Below are 25618 nucleotides of genomic sequence, written 5' to 3' on the forward strand. Positions count from 1 at the left end.
AGAAAAAGGGAAAACTGGGGAACAAAGTATGTATAAAGGAAGTGATAGAACCGATCTACTATTCCATCTTATGATTTAGAGCACCCCAGTAATTCTCATAGGATAATTATTCACAATTGTTCTGTACCATCACTCAGTCCCATGGGAATGTGGACAAGCAGACTCCAATCCTACTATCTGCAGCAGCCACTTCAAAAAACAATCTCAATCTTTCACGGAACCAATATGCAGCACATCTAACATGTTTGTCGTGGTGCTCAAGTTCACTGTGAAGTTAACTTGTGAAAACAAACTTGCTGTTCTGTTGCTGGATCTCATTGTCAAAAATGGCACTTCTGTATCAGGACTTCAATATACCAAAATATCTCAAAGCACTTTACAAAGTGGGGGAAGAGGGGAATTGAACACGAAGAAAGAATGATAAAAGTGTTAGGGGAGTTCATTGAAGTAAAGTCAGTGGTGTAGGTTTGGAGTTGGGAGATATAAAATACAGAGGTGTTTAGGAAGAAAATTTCAAAGTGCAATTTTCAAGCTCTGTGGAGTGAAAGGAAGCATGTGCCTTTTAAATTTGCAAACAAAGTAGTAAGCATTCAATTTCAAACTAAGAACAGAAGAAAAAGTAATCAGCTAATCACATAATACAGTGCAGACGAGGTCCTTCGGCCCATCGAGTCTGCACCACTGAGGTAACATACATCACTGAGTGCGAACATAAACTGAAGGCACAAAGTGGAGTTGCTGGTGTGAATGCACTGAGCATTAACAAAATATATGGGATGAAAATGGAAGGTAGGTGACTGACTGTTCCCTCTGTGGAATGCACCACCTGCTCCTGTGACTGTGAATGATAGAAGTGAATCACACAGACATCTTACATCATCCTTATGTAACGTTTCCTAAATCACTATTTTAAAATCATTCAAGCCCTGGCAGTGTGTTGCTGTACTGGACTAGCAGAATAAAACATGAAAAATAATTTTTTTTGTGTAAAACTGTTTTAAAAATTAATGTTTTTTTTATTCGATCTTCGGAATTGTCACTGATAAGGCCTGCTTTATTGCCCATCCCTAATTGCTCTTGAACTGAGTGGCTTGCTAACCCATTTCAGAGGGCATTTAAGAATCAGCCACATTGTTCTGGGTCAGGAGGCACATGTAGGCCAGACTGGGTAAAGATGGCAGATTTTGTTTTTATACCAATCCAGTAGTTTCATGATTGTTAATGAGACTAGCATTTTATTCCAGACTTATTAATTAATTGAATTTAATTTCCCCCAGCTACTGTAGTGGGATATAAACTCATGTCTCTGGAGCATTAGTCTGTGCCTCTGGATTACTAACTAGTCCCGTAACATTACCACTATGCTATCATCTCCTCATTCACATGAACAGAAGTACCGTTCTTACCTTAAGGTTCATTTTCCTCCCATTTATGATCAATCCCTAAATTTTCATGAAATGAATTAAACATTTATGGGTTTTTTCCTTTTTTTAAAAAAAGGAGGCATCAATTCACTCCTTCAGTGCATTTTGAAGAACTCTCAATGAAGACTGTTCCAACAAGCAGAACACATTTTTATTGTATTATTTTTAATTAAAGACTATCATGTACCCATCAGGTAAAAGAATCCTACAGTTACAGGAAACAGCTGAACTGACAATCAGTTGCTTTAATCCTGCAGCAGCTTGTGTTTGACAGTGGAGCTCTCTGAACACAGGTGGACAAACAAGGTTCCCGCAGCTGTCCGGGATCGAAGCTCATGTAGGTCATAGTCATGTGCCCATTCAACGTTTCCCCAAAACTCAATCTGGAGAGAAAGGGGTGAGAAAGAGAGTTACCTCTATGCTTATAATAGCCATTAGAGTCTCAACCAGTGTGAAAGATTAGCACAGTTTGCTTGAGATAAAAGACATTAGCAAACAAGTGCACTTGCTTGTCGAATGGGTATGTTCACGGTTTAAATACACAGAACCTGCTGACTCAACCACCAAGGTCACAACTCACAGCCAAAGTCATGGGATCTTCCTGGTTTAGGACCCAAAGTCATTCCCACATGCATGGCTTAAAAGGAGCAAGTTTAACAAAATTACACTGTTGGACTTGACATTTACGATTGTTATTAACGCTGGAATTTGTAGCAGATTATGTTTTTAAAAACTGATTTTTAATGTAGTGTAAGAAGGATTTGGAAGAGACATGTGACCTCATACCAACCTTACCTATCGGCAAGACATGGATGTTGCCATGCGAACAAGGAACCGAGATCAAAGACCCTTTTGTAAGCAGAATGCAAGGTTGTAACACCTTAAGAACAATAAGTTTCTCTCTCCCAGACACACATTGCTGTGTGTCTGGAGTCACATGTAGGCCAGACCAGGTAAGGACGACAAATTTCCTTCCCTGAAGGACAATTGTATCAATTGTTTGATTATATGCAGGTGGGTGGGTTTCCTCCGGGTGCTCCGGTTTCCTCCCACAAGCCAAAAGACTTGCAGGTTGGTAGGTAAATTGGCCATTATAAAATTGTCCCTAGTATAGGTAGGTGGTAGGGAAATATAGGGACAGGTGGGAATGTGGTAGGAATATGGGATTAGTGTAGGATTAGTATAAATGGGTGGTTGATGGTCGGCACAGACTCGGTGGGCCGAAGGGCCTGTTTCAGTGCTGTATCTCTAAACTAAACTAAACACTCAGATCATGAACAGGGAGCCATGGGCTCTGAAGTACAAACTTGAGTCGAAATGTTTAACACCTGGAAACTAAGTAAGGCCTGGGTGGTTCTCCTATGGCCAGACATGTGGACTCTGCATATTGTAAAAGGCAAATGACTATTGACTTTTGGATTCTGCATAAATTCAACAGGCTTTCAGAAGTCTGAGGGTTGTAAGGAAGACTGGAAGACACAAAGACCAGCAGTGGCAGCCTCAGAGGAGAGAGAGAAAACCTCTGCTCTCAGAACACTGATACAGCGAAAGGCTAAGACTTGAACCAATTCAAAAGCTGAGATTTGCAGAGGAAAAAGACCAACGGGGTCACCAAAGATCGCCTTATTCACAGAAGTCCAGATCAAAGTTTTTTTGAGGATGTAACTAGGAGGGTGGATAAAGGGAAACCAGTAGATGTAATATATACAGATTTCCAAAAGGCATTTTATAAGGTGACAAACAAAAGGTTAATACGCAAGATAAGGGCTCATGGAGTTGGGGGTAATATATTAGCATAGATAAAAAATTGGTTATCATACAGGAAGCAAAGAGTGGACAGAAACAGGGCATTTCAAGTTGGCAGGCAGTGAAGAGTGGAGTGCTGCAAGGATCAGTGCTGGGGCCTCAGTTATTTACAATCTATATTAATGACTTAAATGAAGAGACCGAGAGTAATGTATCTGAGTTTGCTGATGGAAAGGTAAGCTCTGGGGAGGACACAGAGAGGCTGCAAAGAAATATAGACAGATTAAGTGAATGGGCAACGAGATGGCAGATAGAGTATAATGTAGAGAATTGAGAAGTTATTCACTCTGGTCGTAAGAATGGAAAAGCAGAATTTTTTTTTAAAAAAGGTGCGAAATTTCTAAGTGTTGCTGTTCAAAGAGACTTGGATGTGCTTGTACAAGGAACGCAAAAAGTTAGCATGCAGGTGCAGCAAGCAATTAGGGAGGCAAATGGTATGTTGGCGTTTACTGCAAGGGGATTGGAGTATAGGAATAAAGAAGTCTTGTTGCAATTGTACAGGGTTTTGGTGAGACCACATCTGGAATAGTGTGTGCAGCTTTGGTCTCCACATTTAAGAAAGGATACACTTGCATTGCAGGTGGTACAGCAAAGGTTCACTAAATTGGTCCCTGGGATGAGGGGTTGTCGTATGATGAGAGGCTGAGTATATTGGGCCTATAATTCTCTGGAGTTTAGAAGAATGAGAGGTGATCTCATTGAAATATACAAGATTCTGAAGGGCCAAGATAGGGTTGATGCTGAGAGATTGTTTCCACTGGTCAAGCAATCTAAAACACGAGGGCACAGTCTCAGAGTAAGGGGCCGATCATTTAGGACTGAGATGAGGAGAAATTACTTCACTCAAAGGGTTGTGAATCTTTGGAACTCTCTATCCCAGAGGATTGTGGATACTCCATCATTGACTACATTTAAGGCTGGGATAGACAGATTTTTGGGCTCTCAGGAAATCAAGGGATATGGCAAGCGGGTGGGAAAGTGGAGTGAAGCCTAAGATCAGCCACAATCGTATTGAAGGCTCAACGGGTCATATGGTCTACTCCTGCTCCTATTTCTTGTGTTCTTGTGAGAGGTCGGAAGAAGTGAATGAAGAGGACATTAACTTTGAGAAGGACTGGGAGATCCAACCCACTGTAAATGGGAGGAGTTTGGGACTTTTAACTGCAAAGATATTGCTTCAATGAGGATACTGTATAAGGTTTAATGTGGTGTGGGGTTTGAGTGTGTTAATAAAGGGAAATACCTTTTCTGCAATTTAGTGTATTAGCAACTTACGAAGTACTGTTTAGTTAATGTTGATTTTTAGCTTAGTTGTAGTAAAAGTCTCAAAATAAGAAATCTTGTCGTGCACTTCTTGAAATTGGTCTGGGGAGTTCATATCTCAACGTCAACAGTCTCACTGAGGTCGGAACAGTGATTCAACTCTCAAGGATTATACAAACATAAAGTGCGAAATAACTTTTATATAACTACCATCCTGATGTCTCAGCATGAATGGACTGACTCTCACTGGGTTCCTATTCCACTGGTGTCACGATCCTAGTGGACATTATTTATGCGCAAGCCTAGGCAGGGAGTTTTGACAGGTTATTCCACAGTGGGATGGGCACCAAAGCAGTGGCCGATCCTGACCTCACTGCGCACTTTCTATTTGGGGTCATAGGACAGCGATTTAGGAGCATGATCCCAACTTGATTTCTTTTTCCCCCCTCCTGGCCCAGCTGCACTGTGGCTAATTGTAACAACTCCAATGCAATCAGCTGACAGACTGTGAATTCTCCAATCCTACATTATACCAAATTGGAAATATATCGCCATTCCTTCAGTGTTGCTGGGTCAAAATCCTAGAACTCACCACCTAACAGCACTGTCTCACCAAAACCACAAGGATTGCAGCGGTTCAAGATGAAGGCCCACCACCACCTTCCCAAGAGGCAACTGGGGATGGGCTATAAATACTGGCCAAGCAAGTGACACTCATATCCCTAGAATAAATACTTTAAAAAAAAAAATCAATCATGGGATCTTAAATAAGAACAAGAAATGCTGGAACCACTCAGCAGGTCTGGCAGCATCTGTGGAAAGAGAAGCAGAGAACCAGTTCCGAAGAAGGGTCACTGACCCGAAACGTTAACTCTGCTTCTCTTTCCACAGATGCTGCCAGACCTGCTGAGTGGTTCCAACATTTCTTGTTCTTATTTCAGATTTCCAGCATCCGCAGTATTTTGCTTTTATTATAATCATGGGATCTTCCTGGTCTGTATAGTTAAATCCCATGCCAGGCAGGGCTGTTATCTGCAAAGCCAGAAAGGATGTGGTGAGATTTTTTATATATCCTCAAAAACAAATAAGATCAGTACTAAAATGCATAATCTTTCATCATAAACTGAACTGCATCCCCAGTTACCCTAAACAAAACGCGCTTGGTCTCAGCTTGCTCACCAGGTTCTGGGCCGAACAACCTGCAGTGAAATGGACCCAGAAAGAACCTGCTCTTCTCCACTGGGTTATGACTGTAACCCAAAATGCCCCTTGTACACTGGATTTGATACGTGAACGTACACATCACGGAACAGCCTGCATACAGCCCTAGCTTTGCTTAACACGGAGAAAGAACAGAAAGCCAAACCAATGTCAGTTAGTAACTAGCGGCCCATGGATTGGAGAAGGGGCCAAGCCAGTCCACAACATATTCTGTACCTGATATTGTTCCTCTAGTCGAGACAGCAGCACGGCTTTCTCTACATTCAAGTTTCGGTCAATTAGATTTAACGAAAGAACCACTGATTTCAGCTGATGGATGACATACTCCAGACCTACAAAAACAAAGCCATCGTAAAGGGAGAAGCAAGGAGAGCAGTGATTTCACCAAGGATTTCTCCCAATTGTCAACTACTCAGCTTTTTGAAGTTAAAATGAGTATATGAAAAGTGAGGAGTGAATACTTTGCACTCAAATGACTCTCTTCCCCAACCATAGCACAATTCATTAGAAGGGAATCTCTAACTGGCCAAATAGAAAGATTTACTGTTGTAAGGGTGGAGGCTGAGTCCCTCCCACATTGTATGGGTTGTGGTAGTCCACATAGGACTATACTTGCCGTATAGGACTAACACCCGTTTCGGTATAAAGGCAGTTAAGGCATGGAAGGAGTGTTTGTGTCACGGTCTACCAGATTCATCAGTCTGCAAATCTTTCCTTTACTTCACACTATTCTTGAAGGGAAGAGATTGAAGATTTGAAAGCAACAACCTCATCCCTACTTCAGTGATTTCCTCTAGCCTACATATCTGTAGGGATCCTCCATTCCTCAGACACTGGTTGACGACTTACTCTCCACTCCAGTCCTAATGGTCACTCATTCAGCTACTGCACTCCTGCCCATCTCCTTACTTTCAAAATCCTCTGACCATGCCACCAACCCATGACATTCCATTTGGGTGGGTGATGTGTATATATTGTGAGACACAAGGTATCACAATCGTGTGGGACAGGCTGGATGAATCAGAGGGTCTTTTCCTGCCCATCATTGCCCACATGTTTATAATCACCATTTTCCCTCTTGTTAGCCGCCTTAAGATGTCTCGCTATATGTGAAGCACCATAGAAATGCAAGTTGTGGTTATTGCCCAAGGTAGGAGGACAATTAGACCATTGCATTAGAGCAAAAGGCAAAAGACACATTGCTTTAAGTTTTACCTTTTGGCCCAAAGTATTTGGCTATGACAAAGACTTAAGTGATCACACACCTACTAGTGCCCAGGAATTGTAAGAGGAGAGGTGCTGCTCAAATGTCTGCTTAGACTCCTTTGGAATATTTGGTCCCAAGATATTTGTGGAGGAGTCAATCACAACATTATATCTGTTAGAAAAAAAATATAGATCAGAATTAAACAAATCAGCGAGTTGGCAGTCAGAGAGTATTTACATCTGGGTGCATTTTATTCTGGGTGACTCCTTCTGTCTCTGTCTGACTAAAGCTATCTCAAGACCTCTGTCTCTGTACAGCCGCTGACCAGCTGAAGCAATTCCCCACCAAGGCTCTTAATTAATACACTAGATGCATGATTCATTGCATTCTCCCTTTCGACAAGCAAGGCAGAAAGGATTATACGGTCGCAGACAAGCCATATGGAACCCCTGTCCCACATCGAGCACTCAGGATAACCTCTTCCACTCACCTGTTTTCTATCCATTTGATGACTGGATCCCATTCATTTCTCTGGAGCTCCACTAAGCCAGGTGGCTCCTCCACTCTGTAACTGCACATCAAAAAACACAAATAAGTGCGGATGAGGAGGTCCATCTAAGAAAGACCCTGATGTCAATCCATTGCTGCATCGGTTTTTCATCCCCCATTTGCAAATCTTTATAGTTCTCTCTGACCTCTTACTATTCAATTGCTTATTGTTTTTTTTTCCAAAAATATATTTTATTCATAAAAATCTGTAAAAAAAAAAATTGCAAAACAGTACCAAGTTGATATTCCAAAAGGTGCAAAGGAAATCAGTTTTCTTCAATACAGGAGTGAGTTGCCTCACAACCCTTCCATTCCATTTTACATGCCATGTACATTTTACAGCAAACCCATATTTGGTGTATACAGCCTGAGGGGTTTGCCATGGGTCCAGCCCCAGTTCACTTTGGTGGGAGGGCCTTACACAGTGGTCTTTCCCCATTGAGCCTTTGCAGCGGCTGCCCCAAGCTTTAGTGCGTCCCTAAGCACATAGTCCTGGAACTTGGAATGTGCCAGTCTGCAACATTCGGCCGTGGACAACTCTTTGCGCTGGAAGACCAGCAAGTTTCGGGCAGACCAAAGGGCGCCATTCACCGAATTGATGGTCCTCCTGCAGCAGTTGATGTTTATCTCGGTGTGCGTCCCTGGGAACAGCCTGTAGAGCATAGACTCCTGTGTTACAGAGCTGCTTGGGATGAACCTCGACAAAAACTACTGCATCACTTTCCACACCTGCTTTGCAAAGACACATTCCAGAAGGAGGTGGGCAATTGTCTGTTCCCCACCACAGCCACCTCAAGGGCAGTGTGTGGAGGGGGCGAGACTCCGGGCGTGCAGGAAGGATCTGACGGGGAGGACCCTTCTCACCACCAGCCAAGCTACTTCTCGGTGCTTGTTTGAAAGTTCTGGTGATGAGGCATTCTGACAAATGACTTTGGCAGTCTGCTCGGGGAACCATCCGACAGGATCCACCATCTTCTTTTCCCATAGGGCCTTGAGGACATTCCGTGCAGACCACTGCCTGATGGATAGGTGGTCAAAGGCGTTTTCTGCAGGAACTTTCTCATGAAGGATAGGTGGTACGGCATGGTCTAACTGGAGGGAGCGTTCCGCGGCAATATGACCAGACCCATCCTTCGTAACACCGGGGACAGATAGAACCTCAGCATGTAGTGACACTTGGTGTTTGCGTACTGGGGCTCTACGCACAGCTTGATGCAGCTGCACACGAAGGTGGTCAAGATGAGGGCAATGTTGGGTACATTTTTCCCGCCCTTATCCAGAGGTTTGAACATTGTGTCCCTCCAGACCTGGTCTATTTTGGATCTCCAGATAAAGTGGAAAATAGCTCGGATGACCGCCACGGCACAGGAGTGGGGTATGGGCCAGACCTGCGCCACATACAGCAACAACGTGAGCGCCTCGCACCTGATGACCAGGTTCTGACCCACAATGGAGAGAGAGATCGCTGCTCCCACATGCTCAGTTTATGGTGTACCCTGGCTACTCGCTCCTTCCAGGTTTTGGCACACACACCAGCCCTTCCGAACCATATCCCCAGCACCTTCAGGTGGTCTGACCTGACTGTGAAGGGGACAAAGGATTGGTCGGCCCAGTTCCCAAAGAACACGGCCTCACTCTTGCCGTGGTTGACTTTGGCTCCCGAGGCCAGTTCGAACTGGTCGCAGATGCTCATCAGTCTGCGAACGGACAGCGGATCCAAGCAGAAGACAGCGATGTCGTCCATGTACAGGGAGGTTTTTACCCGAGTGCCTCCACTGCCTGGGATTGTCACCCCTCTTATGCCCGCATCCTTCCTAATGGACTCAGCAGAAGATTCCATACAGCAAACAAACAAGACGGGGAGAGAGGACAGTCCTGTCTGACTCCAGATTGGATCGGGAAATTTTCTGATTCCCACCCATTGATTGAGGCTGCGCTACTGATGTTTGTGTAGAGCAGTTTGATCCAATTGCAGATTCCCTCCCCAAACCCCATTTTGGAGAGCACATCCATCATGTGGGTGTGCGATATCCTGTCAAAAGCCTCCTCCTGGTCCAAGCTGATGAGGCATGTGTCCACCCTCCTGTCCTGTACATAGGCGATCGTATCCCTGAGTAGCGCAGGACTATCAGAGATCTTCCTGCCGGCCACAGTGCAGGTCTGGTCAGGGTGAAACACCAACTCTAGAGCAGACTTGACCCGACTGGCGATGACTTTGGACAGAATCTTGTAGTCAACATTAAGCAGTGAGATGGGCTGATAATTTCTGATTTCCGCCCTCTCCCCCTTCCGCTCGTAGATGAGGGTGATGATGCCTTTCCTCATGGATTCTGACATGCTGCCGGCCAGAAGTATACTCTCGTATACTTCTTGCAGGTCTGGGCCAACCCAGTCCCACAGAGCCGAATACAACTCAACCGGTAAGCCATCGCTTCCGCGAGTTTTACTCGTCTCGCAGGACCTGACGGCCTTTGTCAGCTCATCCATCCAGAGTTAGCTGTTTGTCCAGTCTCTCCCTCATGCTGTCATCTAGGACCTTTGTGATAGATGATAGGAAGGACTGGGAAGCTGTGCTGCCCGTGGGCTTCAGATCGTACAGCCCAGCATAAAAGGATTTACTGATCCTTAGTATGTCGGACTGCGAAGACGTTACCGAGCCATCCCCTTCCTTCAGGCTGCTGATCACAGAGCTCTCTGTGTGTACCTTTTGGAAGTAGTAATGCGAGCACATGTCATCCTGCTCGATGGAGCGGACTCTGGACCGGAAGATGATCTTGGAGGCCTCCGTGGCAAAGAGGGAGGCCTGCTGGCTGTTCACCTCTTGGAGATCCTCCTTGACCTCGACCCCCATCGACTGCAGCCGCAGCAGATTTTGCATTCTTTTCTGGAGTCGGGACATTTCCCTCTGTCTGTCTCTCGCCCTCTGAACACCTTTAAAGATAAAGAACCTCTTGATGTTCTCCTTGATTGCCTCCCACCAGTGCACCGGAGACTCAAAGAGGGGTTTCATGGTTCTCCAACCTTTGTAATCCCTTTTGAGTTCCTCAACGTTCTCTGGGGGTAGCAGTGTAGCATTGAGCTTCCATGTCCCTCTGCCAACCCGCTGGTCACCCTGTGACAGTCGGCCAGTGAGAGGCAGTGGTCAGAGAAGAACACTGGTTTGGCGCCAGTGGATCTGACCGTGAAAGCACGGGACACAAACAGGAAATCAATCCTGGAACGGGCAGACCCGTCCGGTCTTGACCAGGTATATCTATGCTGCGCTCCATCTGCAGGTTTGCTGAAGATGTCGTGCAGCTTGGCATCTTTTACTGTTTCCATCAGGAATCTAGATGTAGCGTCCAGTTTGCTGTTGTCCCTGCCAGGTCGTCCAGCTGCGTTAATGATGCAGTTGAAGTCACCGCCTAGAATGACCGGCCTGGATATTGCCAGCAGCAGTGGGAGCTGCTGGAGGACTGTCAGTTGCTCGCTGCATTGAACCGGGGCGTACACGTTAATTAACCGGAGCAGAGCATTGTTGTACATTACATCTGCTACGAGGATGCGGCCGCCTATCACCTCCTTAACTTCAGAGAGGGTGAGGTTGCCTCCCCGCATCAGAGCACCCAGGCCGGAGGAACGGAAATCATTACCCCCTGACCAGATTGATGGCCCTTGGGACCACCATCGCGACCATTGCCTGTAGGTGCTGAGGTGTGGTATTCCACACTCCTGCAGAAAAGCAGGTCAGCTTTGACCTTGACGAGGTAGTCCAAGTTTGAAACACATCGCGTGGTGGATTTAATGCTACACACATTAATCAAAGCAATCTTTATACTGATTTTAAAGTTAGTTGTCCTTGCTAGCCCCAGTCCTTGGGTATGTTCCTGCATTCCCATAGTGTACGCAAGCTGTTTCACATTCGGGGGATTTGTTCCGCTGGGGTGACATCGGGGGGGGGGGGGTCTTGTAGGCAGCAAGGCTTGGGCTGTCCTCTGCTGTTGGTGTCTTCCCCCTCTGTTCCTCCTCGAAGACATCACTGCTCCCGGCTTCCCGGAGCTGGAGTACGCCAGACGCTTCTTTGCTCTCGGTGTCCCAGAGCTGGGGTGCGCTGGGCATGTCGCTGGGTTCGACACTTTGGGGTTGGGGCGCACTGGGCCCTCACAGCTTCCAGTACACTGGAGCTGGGGGGCTTTATCTTCCATCTCCTTTGAGTTCTGCTACTTCTTTTGCAGGTGCCGTTGTTCCGGCCCTTCCTCGTTCAATGAGGAGGAGCTGCTGTAGTCTGTCTCAAACAGTCGCCTCCTCTTGCTATTGGTTTGGGTGGTGGCCTGTTCCTTTTTTGGAGGTTTTTTTTTGTGGTTTTCCTTTGTACCACTTGCCACTGACCAGTTTGTCCATCTGCTGCCTCCTCCTCCATCAATTCTGTCTGTAGAGGAGTAGTTTCCGAGCCCGGGGTAGGTGTTGGATCGCTGGTTGCAGATGCCTCCCCTTTCTTCTCCTTCTCAGGTAGACTTTCCTCGCTGCGGAGAGGGTTGTTTGTCTCCTTCCCAGCACCAGACGCATTCACCGTTCCTTCTCCCGGCCTTTCCTTGGACCTTGCCGCCTGAGCATAACTGAGGCAGCGTTTGGGGCAGGTTTTGTAGAAGTGGCCTGCCTCACCGCATAGGCTGCAGCACTTACTCTGTTTACAGTCCTTGGTCTGATGGCCTTCCTTCTTGGGCAGTTCTTGCAGACGACTGTGCTGCAGTTAGCTGCCATGAGTCCAGATTTGCCAGAGGTGCGACAAACTCTGGGCTGCCCTGCATAGACCAAGAAGCCCTGACTTCCCCAGGTAGCGAAGCTGGAGGGGTGGATGGATGGTGGTTCCGGTGGTATCGACCTTCAAGGTCACCTTGACCTGCCGCTTGCTGGTCCAAATCCCAAATGAGCCCTTACATCAGTGCTGCTGCCGGCCACCTCGACGTACCTGGCGAGGAAGTCAAGTACTTCCACAACAGGAACATGGGGGTTATAGAGGTGAACTGTCACCATCCGGTCGCGTTGCGATGGCAGCATGAAGAGCAGCTCCACTGTGAGGATCGACAGCAGCGCCTGCTTTCCCTTCTCCTTGAACACCTTCAGGAACTTGATGCATCCCGCCACGTTCTTGAACGTCACGTCGAAATATCCACTGCTGGGGAAGTCCTGCAGGCGGAAGATGTCTGCAGTTTGAATTCCACAGAAATCAATAAGGATTTTCTTTATGAGGAAGGTACGGTCAACCAGTGCACCTCCTTCATTATCCTTCACCACCACCCGAATGGTCTTACGTACTTCCTGGCCTGAAGCTCGAGAATTGGTTACAGCCATTTTACTCAAAACCTACCTGGAACAGGATCAAAGGCCACTGATCATTGTTTCTTCCCCTGCCAATTGCTTATTGTTGTGCTTCCTCCCACAAACCCCCCGCCCCCCAAAGATCTTTTTGCTCTTCTTAATCTTGTGTCAGCATGTTCCTATGTTCATCCCAGTGATCCTCTTCTCCATTCACCCTACAGAATTTGTAGGGGTCAACCTTGATCATGGTTCAAAGTGATGACATTGCCAGTAGGCCCCTTTTATCATGCCATTTCTTTAGGCTGGATTCTGATCAGCTAATGCATGGGTGTTGCTATTTACATCAGTAAATCAGATGCCCGTCTCCTGGTTCAGAATCATAGGCAGGAATTTTATTGGTGTGGCAGGGGCTTCAATGACAGGCCCGAAGGTCGGGGGCAACACCGCCTCGGCTGTTTGTGGGACTCCTCCCTTAGGAGCTACTGGCCAATCGGAGGGCCAGCAGTTCGTAAGAACATAAGAAATAGGAGCAGGAGTAGGCCATTCAGCCCCTCAAGCCTGCCCTGCCATTCAATAAGATAATGGCTGATCTGTCCCGTCCTCAACTTCTCTTTCGGGCCTGCTCTGCCTAACCCTCGACTCCCCGAGATTTCAAAAATCTATCTACCTCCTCCTTAAATACAATTAGTGACCTAGCTTCCACAACTCTCTGAGGCAGAGAATTCCAGAGATTCACCACCCTATGAGAGAAGAAATTCCTTCACATCTCAGTTTTAAATGTGGAGGCTGGAACCTCGACTCATAATTACTGCTATCAGAAAATTATTCAAGTGTGCCATCTGTAATCTGGAATGAGTTCCCCACTTAAAGATTCCTGATCAATATGCAACTGGTTCCAAACAGAACCTCCATTAAATGTCACCCTGATTCCCAACTGCTCACTTCACATCCAGTCAGTGCACTGGCAAATCACTTGGGCAGAAATCAGCAACTCTGCACCTTATTGAGAACTCTATGCAAAAACTTTCCAAGTTCCAAGTACCTGACTAATAAGGTACAATGTGGGATCATAACATTTACAGCTCAGAAACAGGCCATTTGGCTCAAGTCTGTGTCAATATTTTTCTCCACGAGTTGTTGAGGTTAATCCTACTCTCCAAAGCTTTTAACAACCCTCTTATTTAAGCAACCATCAAATTCTCTTCTAAAATTATTTAGGGAGTCTGTGTAACAGAAGTTTGCAGCAGGGACCTCCACATTCTAAACATTCTGTAAAAAAATGCTGTCTGACTTTTGTCTTTTATTATTTCTGTGATTATCTTGAATTCTTACCCTCTTGATATTGTCTCACTGACCAGTGGAAACAATCGATTACTGTTTACTTTATTGTAACCCATGTCTGAATCATTAAGCCCTCTATCAGGTCACCCTTGAACCTTCTGATGCCTTGGGCTTTTGTGCACTAATTTCTCAAGTCTCTCTTCTGTAACTGTAACCCTGCATCCTTGCCAATGTCCTAAAAATATATATACTATATCCTTTCTATCCCTTTTATGTCCTTCCTATAATGGACTGCCTAAAAGCATACACAATATTCTAACTGCAGACTAGTTCAGGTCTTGTACAAGTACATTACCTCTTTGCTTTTGTATTCTGTGCCCCAGTTACAAAACTAAACATGCCTTTTTAATGACCTTATCCACTTGAAGTTGGAACCTTTAATAATGTGTGTATTTTTTGTTGTGTAAGGGAATCAAGGGATGTGGAGCAAAGACAGGTAAATGGAGTTGGTTACAGATCAAACTGAATGGCTCTAGGCACCAAATGGCCTACTCCTGCACTTACCTACGCCTTTCCTTTCCCAAGTCTTTCTTTCAAAATGTATTCCTTAACATTTTTCTTCAGTGGACTGCACTGGCTACCTATCTGCCCACTCTGCTACTCTACCCGTGTTCTCTTGTCATTTTTCCACAGTTAGCGCCACAATTAGCCAACACCCCCTGCAAAAGAATTGGTGCCCAGAAGAAAATTTCAATATTGTTCCTTCAGTTCTTAAGTCCAGATGAATTATGCATATAGACAATAAAAGCATGCAGAAATTTGACAATCTTACCCACAGCAAGTACAACTTACCAGACGGTATCTGTGTCCAGGTATTTGAGAGCTGCCCTAATTAACTGTTCTTTTGTTCTTTGTGTGGGATTATCCAGTGCAGTGTTGCATAAGGTTGTCTAATCAAAGAAGAGTTTAGCTTTAGGTAATCATAATTTTCCTACATAATAGTCACAGTACTTCAAAGCTCATAGTGTGAAGCACTTTGAGATATTCTGATGTGCTAAGGAAACATAGGGGTTTCATTTATATGGCGTCTTTCATAACTCAGGACGTCGTAAAGTGCTTTACAGCCAATTAAGTACTTTTTTGAAGTATAGTCACTGTTGTAATATAGGAAACACAGCAGCCAATTGGCAAACAAAAAGATCCCACAAACAACAATGTATTATTGACCAAATAATCTGTTTTAGTGATGACGGCGGAGGGATAAATATTGGCCAGAACTCCCCTGCTCTTCTTCCAATAGTACCGTGGAACATTTTATGTCCACCTGAGGGGGCAGACCTGGTTTCACGTCTCATTTGAAAGACAGCGGTGGCGACAGTACAGTGCTCCCTCAGTAAGGCACCACATAAATGTGAAGCTCCCTTTCCTGGGCCTTCACTCTGCAACTAATGCCAGAGGCATGAATGAAATCAAGCCTGGAGGAGTGACAAACACAGTAAGTTGGATGATTAGCTGTTTTATATGAACAGGACCATTAGGTCATGGAGTGCATAATGTCCAATCTCTGTTAATCATATTCAGTATACACTGGATGACGTCAGTCACAGTTTAGGTGCCCTTCAGATCACAAATCAGAACTAGTTTGTAATGCCTAGCTTTCTTTACCTTTTCCAAGAGTATGATCTGCAAGGTTGGCCAGACGTTACAGACATTCTGACCCCTGTGTCAGTGAGGCATTTTGAACTGCCATCAAGTTTGTCTGTACATTTCAAATGATTGGCTTTCTTTGTTTACTTTTTATTATATAAAGTGTGATACAGAAAATTTGCATATGTGACACTCAAAGTGTGGCATACATAAACACATGCTAGACATAAGCTTTTTATATGAATACTAGTTAGAGAAATACATCTCAAAAAGGTTCCCTACCACCACCACAATCCCCACTCCAAACAGACAACACCTCTCTAGACTGCATAATTAACTTTTTCCCCATTCCTCATCTCTTACACTTTGAGATGCCGGTTTATATTGTGACCTGTCTGGCAAAACAAGTTAGTGATAACTGGTTTCTTTTTATGTAAAAAAATGTAAGCTTCTGATAGTAACACCTGATTCTCTCCTATGCTTTCCCTGATGGCACCAACTCTTGCTGATGGACACTCCCACGAGTTCCAGAAGCTATTGCATTCATGTGGCAGGTTATTTGACTGGAAAGGCACCAGCAGAACTGCTTGCAACCCTGATCCTGTCCTAACTCACCATCAATGCATATATGCCTTCCTGCCAGCACCTGGTTGATTCTTTTCTCCAGTCCGAGAACACTACAGTCAACTTTAACATCCCCACTATTATGAAAGCAAAATACTGCAGATGCTGGAAATCTGAAGTAAAAACAGAAAATGCTGGAAATACTCAGAACCATTCAGACAAAAGGTCATCGACCAGAATCGTTAACTCTGCTTTTCTCTCCACAGATGCTGCCTGACCTGCTAAGCATTTCCAGCATTTGTTGTTTTTATTATTTATAATGTCCCCAATGTTGCAATCTGCTAACTCATTACAGACTGGATCTTTGTGTCTCTGTACCACACAGGGCATTGAGTTAACAATTTCAGCTCAATTTCATTGCTCCCATTGTTTCGGACAGTAGGTGCCGGTAATGATTCTGCTGTTGCCAATTATAGATCCTCTAGGTCCATCTTTTCTTTCTTTACTTGTTCCATTACCACCCCCCTTTTGCCTTACACCATCATCCCTTTTGTCATTTAATCACTCCTGCATTCCATCGTATCACAGACCTTCCCTTCTGTTCTCCCTTCCCCCTTTTTCCAGTCAAAAATAGCTGTAATAGGTAATGCATTTGGGGAGAGTAAATAAAGCGAGGGAATACACAATAAACGGGAGGATATTGAGAGAGGTCAAAGAAGTGAGAGACCTTGGAGTGCATGTCCACAGGTCCCTGAAGGTGGCAGGTCAGGTCGATAGAGTGAAGATGGCAGATGGAATGCTTTCCTTTATTGACCAAGGTATAGAATTCAAAAGCAGGGATGTAATGCTGGAACTGTATAAAATGCTGGTTAGGCCACAGTTGAAGTATTGCGTACAGGTCACCAAATTACAGAAAGGACATAATTGCTCTGGAGAGAGTAGAGATAATTTGCAAGAATGTTGCCAGGGCTCGAAAGTTGCAGCTATGAGGAAAGATCGGATAGACTAGGGTTATTTTCCTTAGAACAGAGGAGGCTGAGGGGTGACTTGATAGAGGTGTACAAAATTATGAGGGGTCTAGATAGAGTAGACAGGAAGGACCCGTTTCCCCTAATGGAGAGATAAATTACCAGGTGGCACAGGTTTAAGGTGATTGGTAGAAGGATTAGTGGGGACATGAGGAAAAACTTTTTCACCCAGACAGTGGTGGGTGTCTGGAATTCACAGCCAGGAACGGTGGTGGAGGCAGAAACCGTCAATTCTTTTAAAAGGTACCTGGACATGCACCTGAAGTGCTGTAACCGGCAAGGCAATGGACCAAGTGCTGGAAGGTGGGAATAGATTAGGCAGATAAATTTTTTGTTTTTTATATTTATGGCCGGCACAGACACGACGGGCTGAATGGTCTCCTTCTGCGCCGTAATTTTTATATTGTTCTATGGTAAGTCAGGAAATGGAAAGGAGGGAGGAACTCAAGAAAATTACAATCACCAGGGAAGGTGGTACTAAGTAAATTGTTGGAGCAGCGGGCTGACAAGTCCCTGGGTCCTGATGGAATTCATCCTTGGGTCTTAAAAGTAGTTGCTAGTGAGATAGTTGATGCTTTTGTTTTAATTTTCCAAAATTCCCTAGATTTGGGGAAGGTTCCATGGGATTGGAAAATAGCAAATCTAACTCCTTTATTCAAAAAGGGTGGAAGACAGAAAGCAGGAAACTACAGGTCAGTTAGCTTAACATCTGTCTTAGTGAAAATGTTAGAAGCTATTATTAAAGACGTTATAGCAGGACACTTAGATAAATTCAAGGTAATCAGGCAGAGTCAACATGGTTTTGTGAAAGGGAAATCATGTTTAACCAATTTATTTGAGTTCTTTAAAGAAGTAACACATGCTGTGGATAAATGGAAACCAGTGGATGGTACTACACCTAGATTTTCAGACGGCATTTGATAAGGTGCCACATCAAAGGTTATTGTGGAAAATAAAAGCTCATGGTGTAGGGGTAACATATTGGCTAGCTAACAGGAAACAGAGAGTAGGGATCAGTGCTGGGGCCTGATCTTTTTACAATTTATATAAATGACTTAGATGAAGGGACCAAAGGTATGTTGCTGAATTTGCTGATGACACAAAGATAGGTAGGAAAGTAAGTTGTGTAGAGGACACAAGGAGGCGACAAAGGGATATAGATAGGTTAAGAGAGTGGGCAAAGATCTGGCAAATGGAGAATAACGTGGGAAAAACTGAAAATGTCCATTTTGGCAGAAAGAATAAAAAAGCATATTATCTATATGGTGATAGATGGCAGAGCTCTGAGATGCAGAAGGATCTGGGTGTCCTAGTGCATGAATCACAAAAGTTTAGTATGCAGGTACAGCAAGTAATTAGGAAAGCTAATAGAATGTTATTGTTTATTGTGAGGGAAATTGAATACAAAAGTAGGAAGGTTATGCTTCAGTTATACAGGGCATTGGTGTGACCACATCTGCAGTACTGTGTACAGTACTGGTCTCCTTATTTAAGAAGAATGTAAATGTGTTGGAAACAGTTCAGTGAAGGTTTACTAGACTAATACCTGGAACGGGCAGATTGTCTTATGAGGAAAGGTTGGACAGACTAAGCTTGTATCCGCTGGAGTTTAAAAAAGTAAGAGGTGACTTGACTGAAACATATAAGATTCTGAGGGGTCTTGACAGGGTGGATGTGGTAAGGATGTTTCCTTTTGTGGGAGAATCTAGAACTAAGGGTCACTGTTTAAATATAAGGGGTTGCCCTTTTAAGACAGATACGAGGAGTCATTTTTTCTCTCAGAGGGTCCTGAGTCTTTGAACTGTCCTCCTCAAAAGGCAGAGTCTTTGAATATTTTTAAGGCAGAGGTACTTAGATTCTTGATAAGCAAGGGGGTGAAAGGTTATTGGGGGTAGGCAGGACTCTGGAGTTGAGGTTGCAATCAGATCAGGCATGATCTTGTTGAGTGGCAGAGCTGGTTCAAGGGCCTATTCCTGCTCCTAATTCATATGTTCCTATGCCTCTTTACTTGCTTAGAACCTGTTGCCTTTTTAACATTTTCCAGTTCTGACAAAAGATCATTGACCCGAAACGTCAACGCTGTTTCCCTTCCAATAGATGCTGCCAGACCTGCTGAGTATTTCCAACATTTTCTGTTTTAATTTCAAAGGGTTCACTTGCCCCTGTTGCCAGCTTTAAGAAGTTCATAAACTCCAGTTGTTAGGAAAGTGCCTCTGTGCTTTGTTAAATATATTTTGAGGATACATTTTTCAAAGATTGAAGAAATGTTAAACTTTGGGGTTTTCAAAAAGGCGGGGGGGGGGGGGGGTCATGTAAAGGCCACTTGACTTTGAAAAACAGTCCCTGGAAATGTTTTTTGAAGGGGCACTGAGAGGTCTTGAGGAAAACAAGCCTTTCCGGGAAACCACTTGACTTCCAGCTCAATAAACAACAGAGAACTTTGGACACCTGGAGAAATTGTTTACAAAGAAGTGACAGGTCAAGATTAATGGAGGTCAAATATCAGTTTCGCTTTTGAACTGTATAAAAAGGGAGAGAACTTTCAAGGAGAGAAGAGAATTCCCCAGGAAGGAGAAAACCACAACCCAGCTCAGCTTTCCAGCACCTCTCTAAAAGACCCTGAAAAGTCCACTGTGTTAGCAAATCTGGTCTCCTGTTTTTGAAGAAAAGCCTGCTAAATTAATTCTCAACGCCGCCTGAAAAGAACTGTTCTACAAGATCCCAGTGACCCGTCCACGTGTACTTGGAAGCCAGACTGTATGCCAGTTTTGGAACACAACGTATCTTGTCTGCAAGAATGAGCAAGTATTCAACCCAAGTGTTTTTTTTTTCTATGATGGCGCTGTAAAAAAAAAAATCCCTTTTTTTTTTGGTTAACTGATGTTTGTGTGTGAGAATGTGAGGGGCTAAGGTAAAAAGGGAACTTTGATATTCCAATCGGTGCTTATGCTTCACTTCATTACTGGCTAAGACTTGTTTTATAATAAACTGATAATTTTGTTGTTTATTAAAGAAACCTGGTTGGTGTGTTTTATTCTGGGATAAAAATAGAGTCTATGATTGACCGTATTGGTAAGTGGGAAAAAATGTAAATATATGTTGTGACCCATGGAGAAGTGGAACTAGAACAAACAGTGCACCCCTCCTGCCTTGGTTGTGACAGTCAATTGAAAAAGCACAATTAAAACCAGACTCTACCAGATGCATGGTGAAGAACTGCAATGTGTCTCGCTGAGACTCCCATTCCGTGGCAACAGCAATCGCCAGAGCTTCACTGGGGACCGTGAACAACTTTCCCTGAGGTGTCTTCAGCTTCCTGCGGTCCAGGTTTATCTCAAATGCTCCTCCTGAAACAGCAAAAAAGTTAGTCCCTTACAAAGTCAGAGGAATGGCTGTCATACAATGGGGTGATTCAGACCTTCAGCTGGAACATTCAGCCTCCATGAAAAGATAGTCCAATCGAACAAGAGTTATTTATTGCATACATCGATCATTGATTCACACGCTCCAACATTTTAACAAATACACTAATTTCAATAACATAACCACTACACTACTGTACCCAACTATCAGTTTTACCCTTTCAAGAAATAGGTTTACTGCCACTGATAGTTCCCGAGTTGATGCCTTTATTAATTAGCTGAAATAAAAGAATCTGTATATTTTTATAGTGTAAAACATGTCTGGCTGATTAATATGAATTGTTTTAAGTAGAATAGAAATAGACATGCTTAAATCAAGACTGAGCATATCAAGTTAATATGGAGAAGATAAGTCCTCAAGGAGAGGAATGGCATCAGTGGCTATGGAATGGAGTTTGTGGCAGGGACCAAAGATAGGATGTTAGTTAGCTCACAACTTGAATACTGTGTGCAGTTCTGGTCGCCTCATTACAGAAAGGATGTAATTGCACTTGAGAGGGTATGGAGGAGATTTACAAGGACGTTGCCAGGACTGAAAAAAAAATGCAGCTATGAGGAAAGATTGGATCGGCTGGGATAAAAGAAAATACTGCAGATGCTGGAAATGTGAAATAAAAGCAGAAAGTGCTGGAAATACTCAACAGGTCAGGCAGCATCTGTGGAGAGAGAAGCAGAGTTAACATTTCATTTGATTGAGACGTACAAAATTGTGAAGGGCCTGGATAGAATGGATAGGAAGGGCCTATTTGCCTTAGCACAGAGGTCAGTGACTAGGGGGAATAGATTTAAAGTGATCAGTAGAAAGACTAGAGGGGAGATGAGGAAAAGTCTTTTCACCCAGAGGGTGGTAAAGTCTGGAACCCACTGTCTGTAAGGGTAGTAGAGGCAGAAACCCTCAACTCATTTAAAAGGTATCTGGATATGCACCTCAAGAACTCTAAGCTGCAGGGCTACAGACTAAATGCTGGAAAGTAGATTTAGGATGGAACAAAGAACAAAGAACAAAGATAATTACAGCACAGGAACAGGCCCTTCGGCCCTCCAAGCCTGCGCCGATCCAGATCCTCTCTCTAAACATGTCGCCTATTTTCTAAGGTTCTGTATCTCTTTTCTTCCTGCCCATTCATGTATCTGTCTAGATACATCTTAAAAGACTCCATCGTGCCCGCATCTACCACCTCCGCTGGCAATGCGTTCCAGGTGCCCACCACCCTCTGCGTAAAGAACTTTCCACGCATATCCCCCCTAAACTTTTCCCCTTTCACTTTGAACTCGTGTCCTCTAGTAATTGAAACCCCCACTCTGGGAAAAAGCCTCTTGCTATCCACCCTGTCTATACCTCTCATGATTTTGTACACCTGGGTAGCTTATTTTCTGGATGGTGCAGACACAATGGGCCAAGTGGCTTCTTTCTGTGCTGTAAACTTTCTATGATTCTGTCTACAATGTACAAGTCAGGAATGTGATGGAATACTCTCATTTGCTTGGATGAGTGCAGCTCCAACAACACTCAAGAAGCTCATCATCATTCAGGACAAAGCAGCCCACTTGATTAGCGCCCCATCTACCACCTTAAACATTCACTTCCTCCAGCACTGTGGTTGCAGTGTTTACCATCAACAAGATGCACTGCAGCAACTCACCAAGGCTTCTTCAACAGCACCTTCCAAACCTGCGACCTCTATCGCCTAGAAGAACACGAGCAGTATGCCCATGGGAACACCATGACCTGCAAGCTCCCCTCCAAGTCACATACCATCCTGACTTGGAAACACTGCCATTTCTGCATCATTGCTACATCAAAATTCTGGAACGCCCTACCCAACAGCACTGTCAGTATATCCACACCACACGGACTGCAGCGGTTCAAGACCACTCACCATCACCTTCTCAAGGGCAATTAGAGATAGGCAATAAATGCTGGCCTTGCCAGCAATACTCACATCCCACAAATGAGTAAAAATAAGTTGGGTAAATCGAGTTGAGGTACTGATCAGTCATGATCTAATTGAATGGCGGACTAGGTTTGAGGGTCTGAATAATCTTCTCCTGTTCCTCTGTCTGATAATATTGCACAGTTGCCTAGAACCTGATTACAATGGGGGTTGGAGTCTTTATGTTGTGCAGCTGAAAGGAACTCAACATTTTAAAAAAATCTTTATTCATAAGCACCAGAAAGAACAGAAATCTTACCTTCCCCTTGAGAAATGCTAACATCCTGATAAAACTTCTTGTGCTCTGGAAAAGAGGAGCAAAATACAATACAGTAATTAGACAAATTTTTATTTATCAAACATAAAAGTCTGAACTTCTGAACAGTTGCACCATAGGAACAGCATATCTACAGCTTATACTGTTATCACAGTGCAGAAATTCCAGGAAATTATGGCACGAGTGACTTACACCATTACACAAGTCAAGTCACAACTTCCTGAGTCTTCAGCACAGCTCTCCAAATACCCTCAGAGAAACAGGTGAATAGCACTGGCCTGGATTAAAATCAACATTGAGCTTGAGTTTGCTGAATTAACATCACCGTGATCATCACAGTCACTGAGACCAATGCAGATGGCGCTGGAAAGCTCAGAATCAGAACCATATTCAGCCAGGTTGGCTACGAGTAACATTCATTGAAATCTTAAATAAGTAAAACGATGAGTGTTTTGACAGCCAGGCAAATACAGATTTTTCCCCAGTGACCCGGGTTCAATTCTGGGAACTGCCTGGGTGGAGTTTGCAAGTTCTCCCTGTGTTTGCGTGGGTTTCCTCAGGGTGCTCCGGTTTCCTCCCACATGCCAAAGACTTGCAGGTTGATAGGTAAATTGGCCATTAGCAATTGCCCCTAGTATAGGTAGGTGGTAGGGAAATATAGGGACATGTGGGGATGTGGTAGGAATATGGAATTAGTGTAGGATTAGAATAAATGGGTGGTTGATGGTCGGCACAGACTCGGTGGGCCGAAGGGCCTGTTTCAGTGCAGTATCTCTAAACTAAACTAATATTATTTTTACCCTAAGCATAGATTGTAACTGTTCTTTTTTCTTTTGGGCCTCCTTATCTCGAGAGACAATGGATATGCGCCTGGAGGTGGTCAGTGGTTTGTGAAGCAGCGCCTGGAGTGGCTATAAAGGCCAATTCTGGAGTGACAGGCTCTTCCACAGGTGCTGCAGAGAAATTTGTTTGTCGGGGCTGTTGCACAGTTGGCTCTCCCCTTGCGCCTCTGTCTTTTTTCCTGCCAACTACTAAGTCTCTTCGACTCGCCACAATTTAGCCCTGTCTTTATGGCTGCCCGCCAGCATAGCATAGATTGTAACTGTACTCTGTGAAATATGGTTAAGGATGCTATGCAGTTCAGGAGATAACCCTATACATCTCTTAATGCCAATTTGTATAGAAAGAACAAACAAGCATTTATGTAACATCTTTCACAACCTCAGGATGTCTGAAAGCGCTTTACAGCCAATGAAGTCCTTTCTAAGTATAGTCCCTGTTGTAATGTGCCAGCTAATCTGCTCACAAGTGACAATAACCAGATAATTTGTTTTGGTAATGCTGGTTAAGGGATAAATATCTAGCAGGACTCAGGAGAGAACGCCCCTGCTCTTGGCTAAACAGTGTCATAGGATCTTTTATGTCCACTTGAGGGGGTCTTAGTTTGAACACCTCATCTGGCAGCATCACCCTAGATATTGTGCTCAAGTCACTGGAGCGGGATTCAAACACACAGCCTTCTAACGCAGAAGCCCACGGCTGACACCTTGTATTCACTTCCCCGTCTCCAGTCTCTCGGTGTTATTTTATATTTGGTTTCCATTGCTCTGGTCGCCCACCTGCTGCCGGGTACTGCCGCCTCCACTCCACCATCCTTCCCATCACCCGGGAACCATGCCGGGGCCTGAACATAGCGGGCACCCAGGCCCAGAGGCGACCCAACATCCTCTTGATCTCCCGGCAGTCTCAGGAAAGTAATCACACCGGCAGGGCCACAACTCTATGCTCGGCTCCGAAGAACATTCACAGTCAATCCGGCTTTCCCTCAGGACGCCACCATTTCCCCGACCTTTCACCCCGCAAACCCCATCCCACATGCTCGTCTACGCAATTGATTGACGTCTTCTGTATCCAATCATACCGCGGTATCTACCTGTCAATCAAGCAGCAGGAAGGCGGCGCTCCGATTTAAACTGTTTTCTCTGATTTTTCCCAGTTGGATGTGCTACTGCACCATGTGGCTCTGTTTTTCTCAGCACTTTCCAATAACGGAACCTGTCCGCAACCTCTCAGACTACAGGCTGCAGCTCAATCTCTGTAGAAAGCTACAAGTTATTGTTAAATAAAGAATTGACATTTCTACAGCGCCCTTCATGACCTCAGGATGTCCCAAAGCGATTTCCAGCCAATTAAGTACTTTTTGAAGTTGTTGTAATCACACAGAATAACAGAATTGCGACATCACAGAAGAGGTCATTCAGCCCATCGTGTCTGTACCGGCTCTCCGAATGAGCAATTCATCAAGTGCCATTTCCCCGCCTTCTCCCCATAACCCTTCACATTCTTCCTTTTCAGATAACTATTCAATTCCCTTTTGAATGTCTCAGTTGAACCTGCCTCCACCACGCAACAGCCAAGTTGTGCACAGCGAGATTCCACAAACAGTAATGGGATAAATGACCATTCCAGCAGACTCACACTAAACTTGCGGCAGAAGCCCACCAAAAGAGCCTTGGATTGTTAGGGCTTGTACAGTGAGATTCTTCCAGTGTGAGCCTGTGTGTGAGAAAGTGAATGAATGCATGAGTAGGGAATTAGACAGGAGTTGGGGTAGGCTCCTAGCTCCTCCTATTGCTTCCTGGCCCAGAATTTGGGATGATTTCAGGTCATCGATATGCTGGATCCACTCTATGACTG

At 44.5% G+C, this 25618-nt stretch overlaps 1 protein-coding gene across 1 annotated transcript; it reads right to left on the minus strand.

Moving 5' to 3' along the window:
• Positions 1–1553: 1553 nt before the first annotated feature.
• atpaf2 (ATP synthase mitochondrial F1 complex assembly factor 2) lies at positions 1554–24787 on the minus strand. Its single transcript, XM_068055957.1, has 8 exons — positions 24541–24787; positions 22904–22948; positions 20487–20635; positions 14902–14999; positions 7412–7492; positions 6980–7092; positions 5931–6046; positions 1554–1807 (listed from the first exon to the last, which is right to left on the minus strand). Exons 1-8 carry the CDS (start codon positions 24644–24646, stop codon positions 1670–1672), a joined length of 846 nt encoding a protein of 281 aa, XP_067912058.1. The 5' UTR covers positions 24647–24787; the 3' UTR covers positions 1554–1669.
• Between the last annotated feature and the right edge of the window lie 831 nt (positions 24788–25618).

The sequence above is a fragment of the Heterodontus francisci genome, chromosome 24 (assembly GCF_036365525.1).
Source record: "Heterodontus francisci isolate sHetFra1 chromosome 24, sHetFra1.hap1, whole genome shotgun sequence".
Classification (NCBI taxonomy): Eukaryota; Metazoa; Chordata; class Chondrichthyes; order Heterodontiformes; family Heterodontidae; genus Heterodontus; species Heterodontus francisci.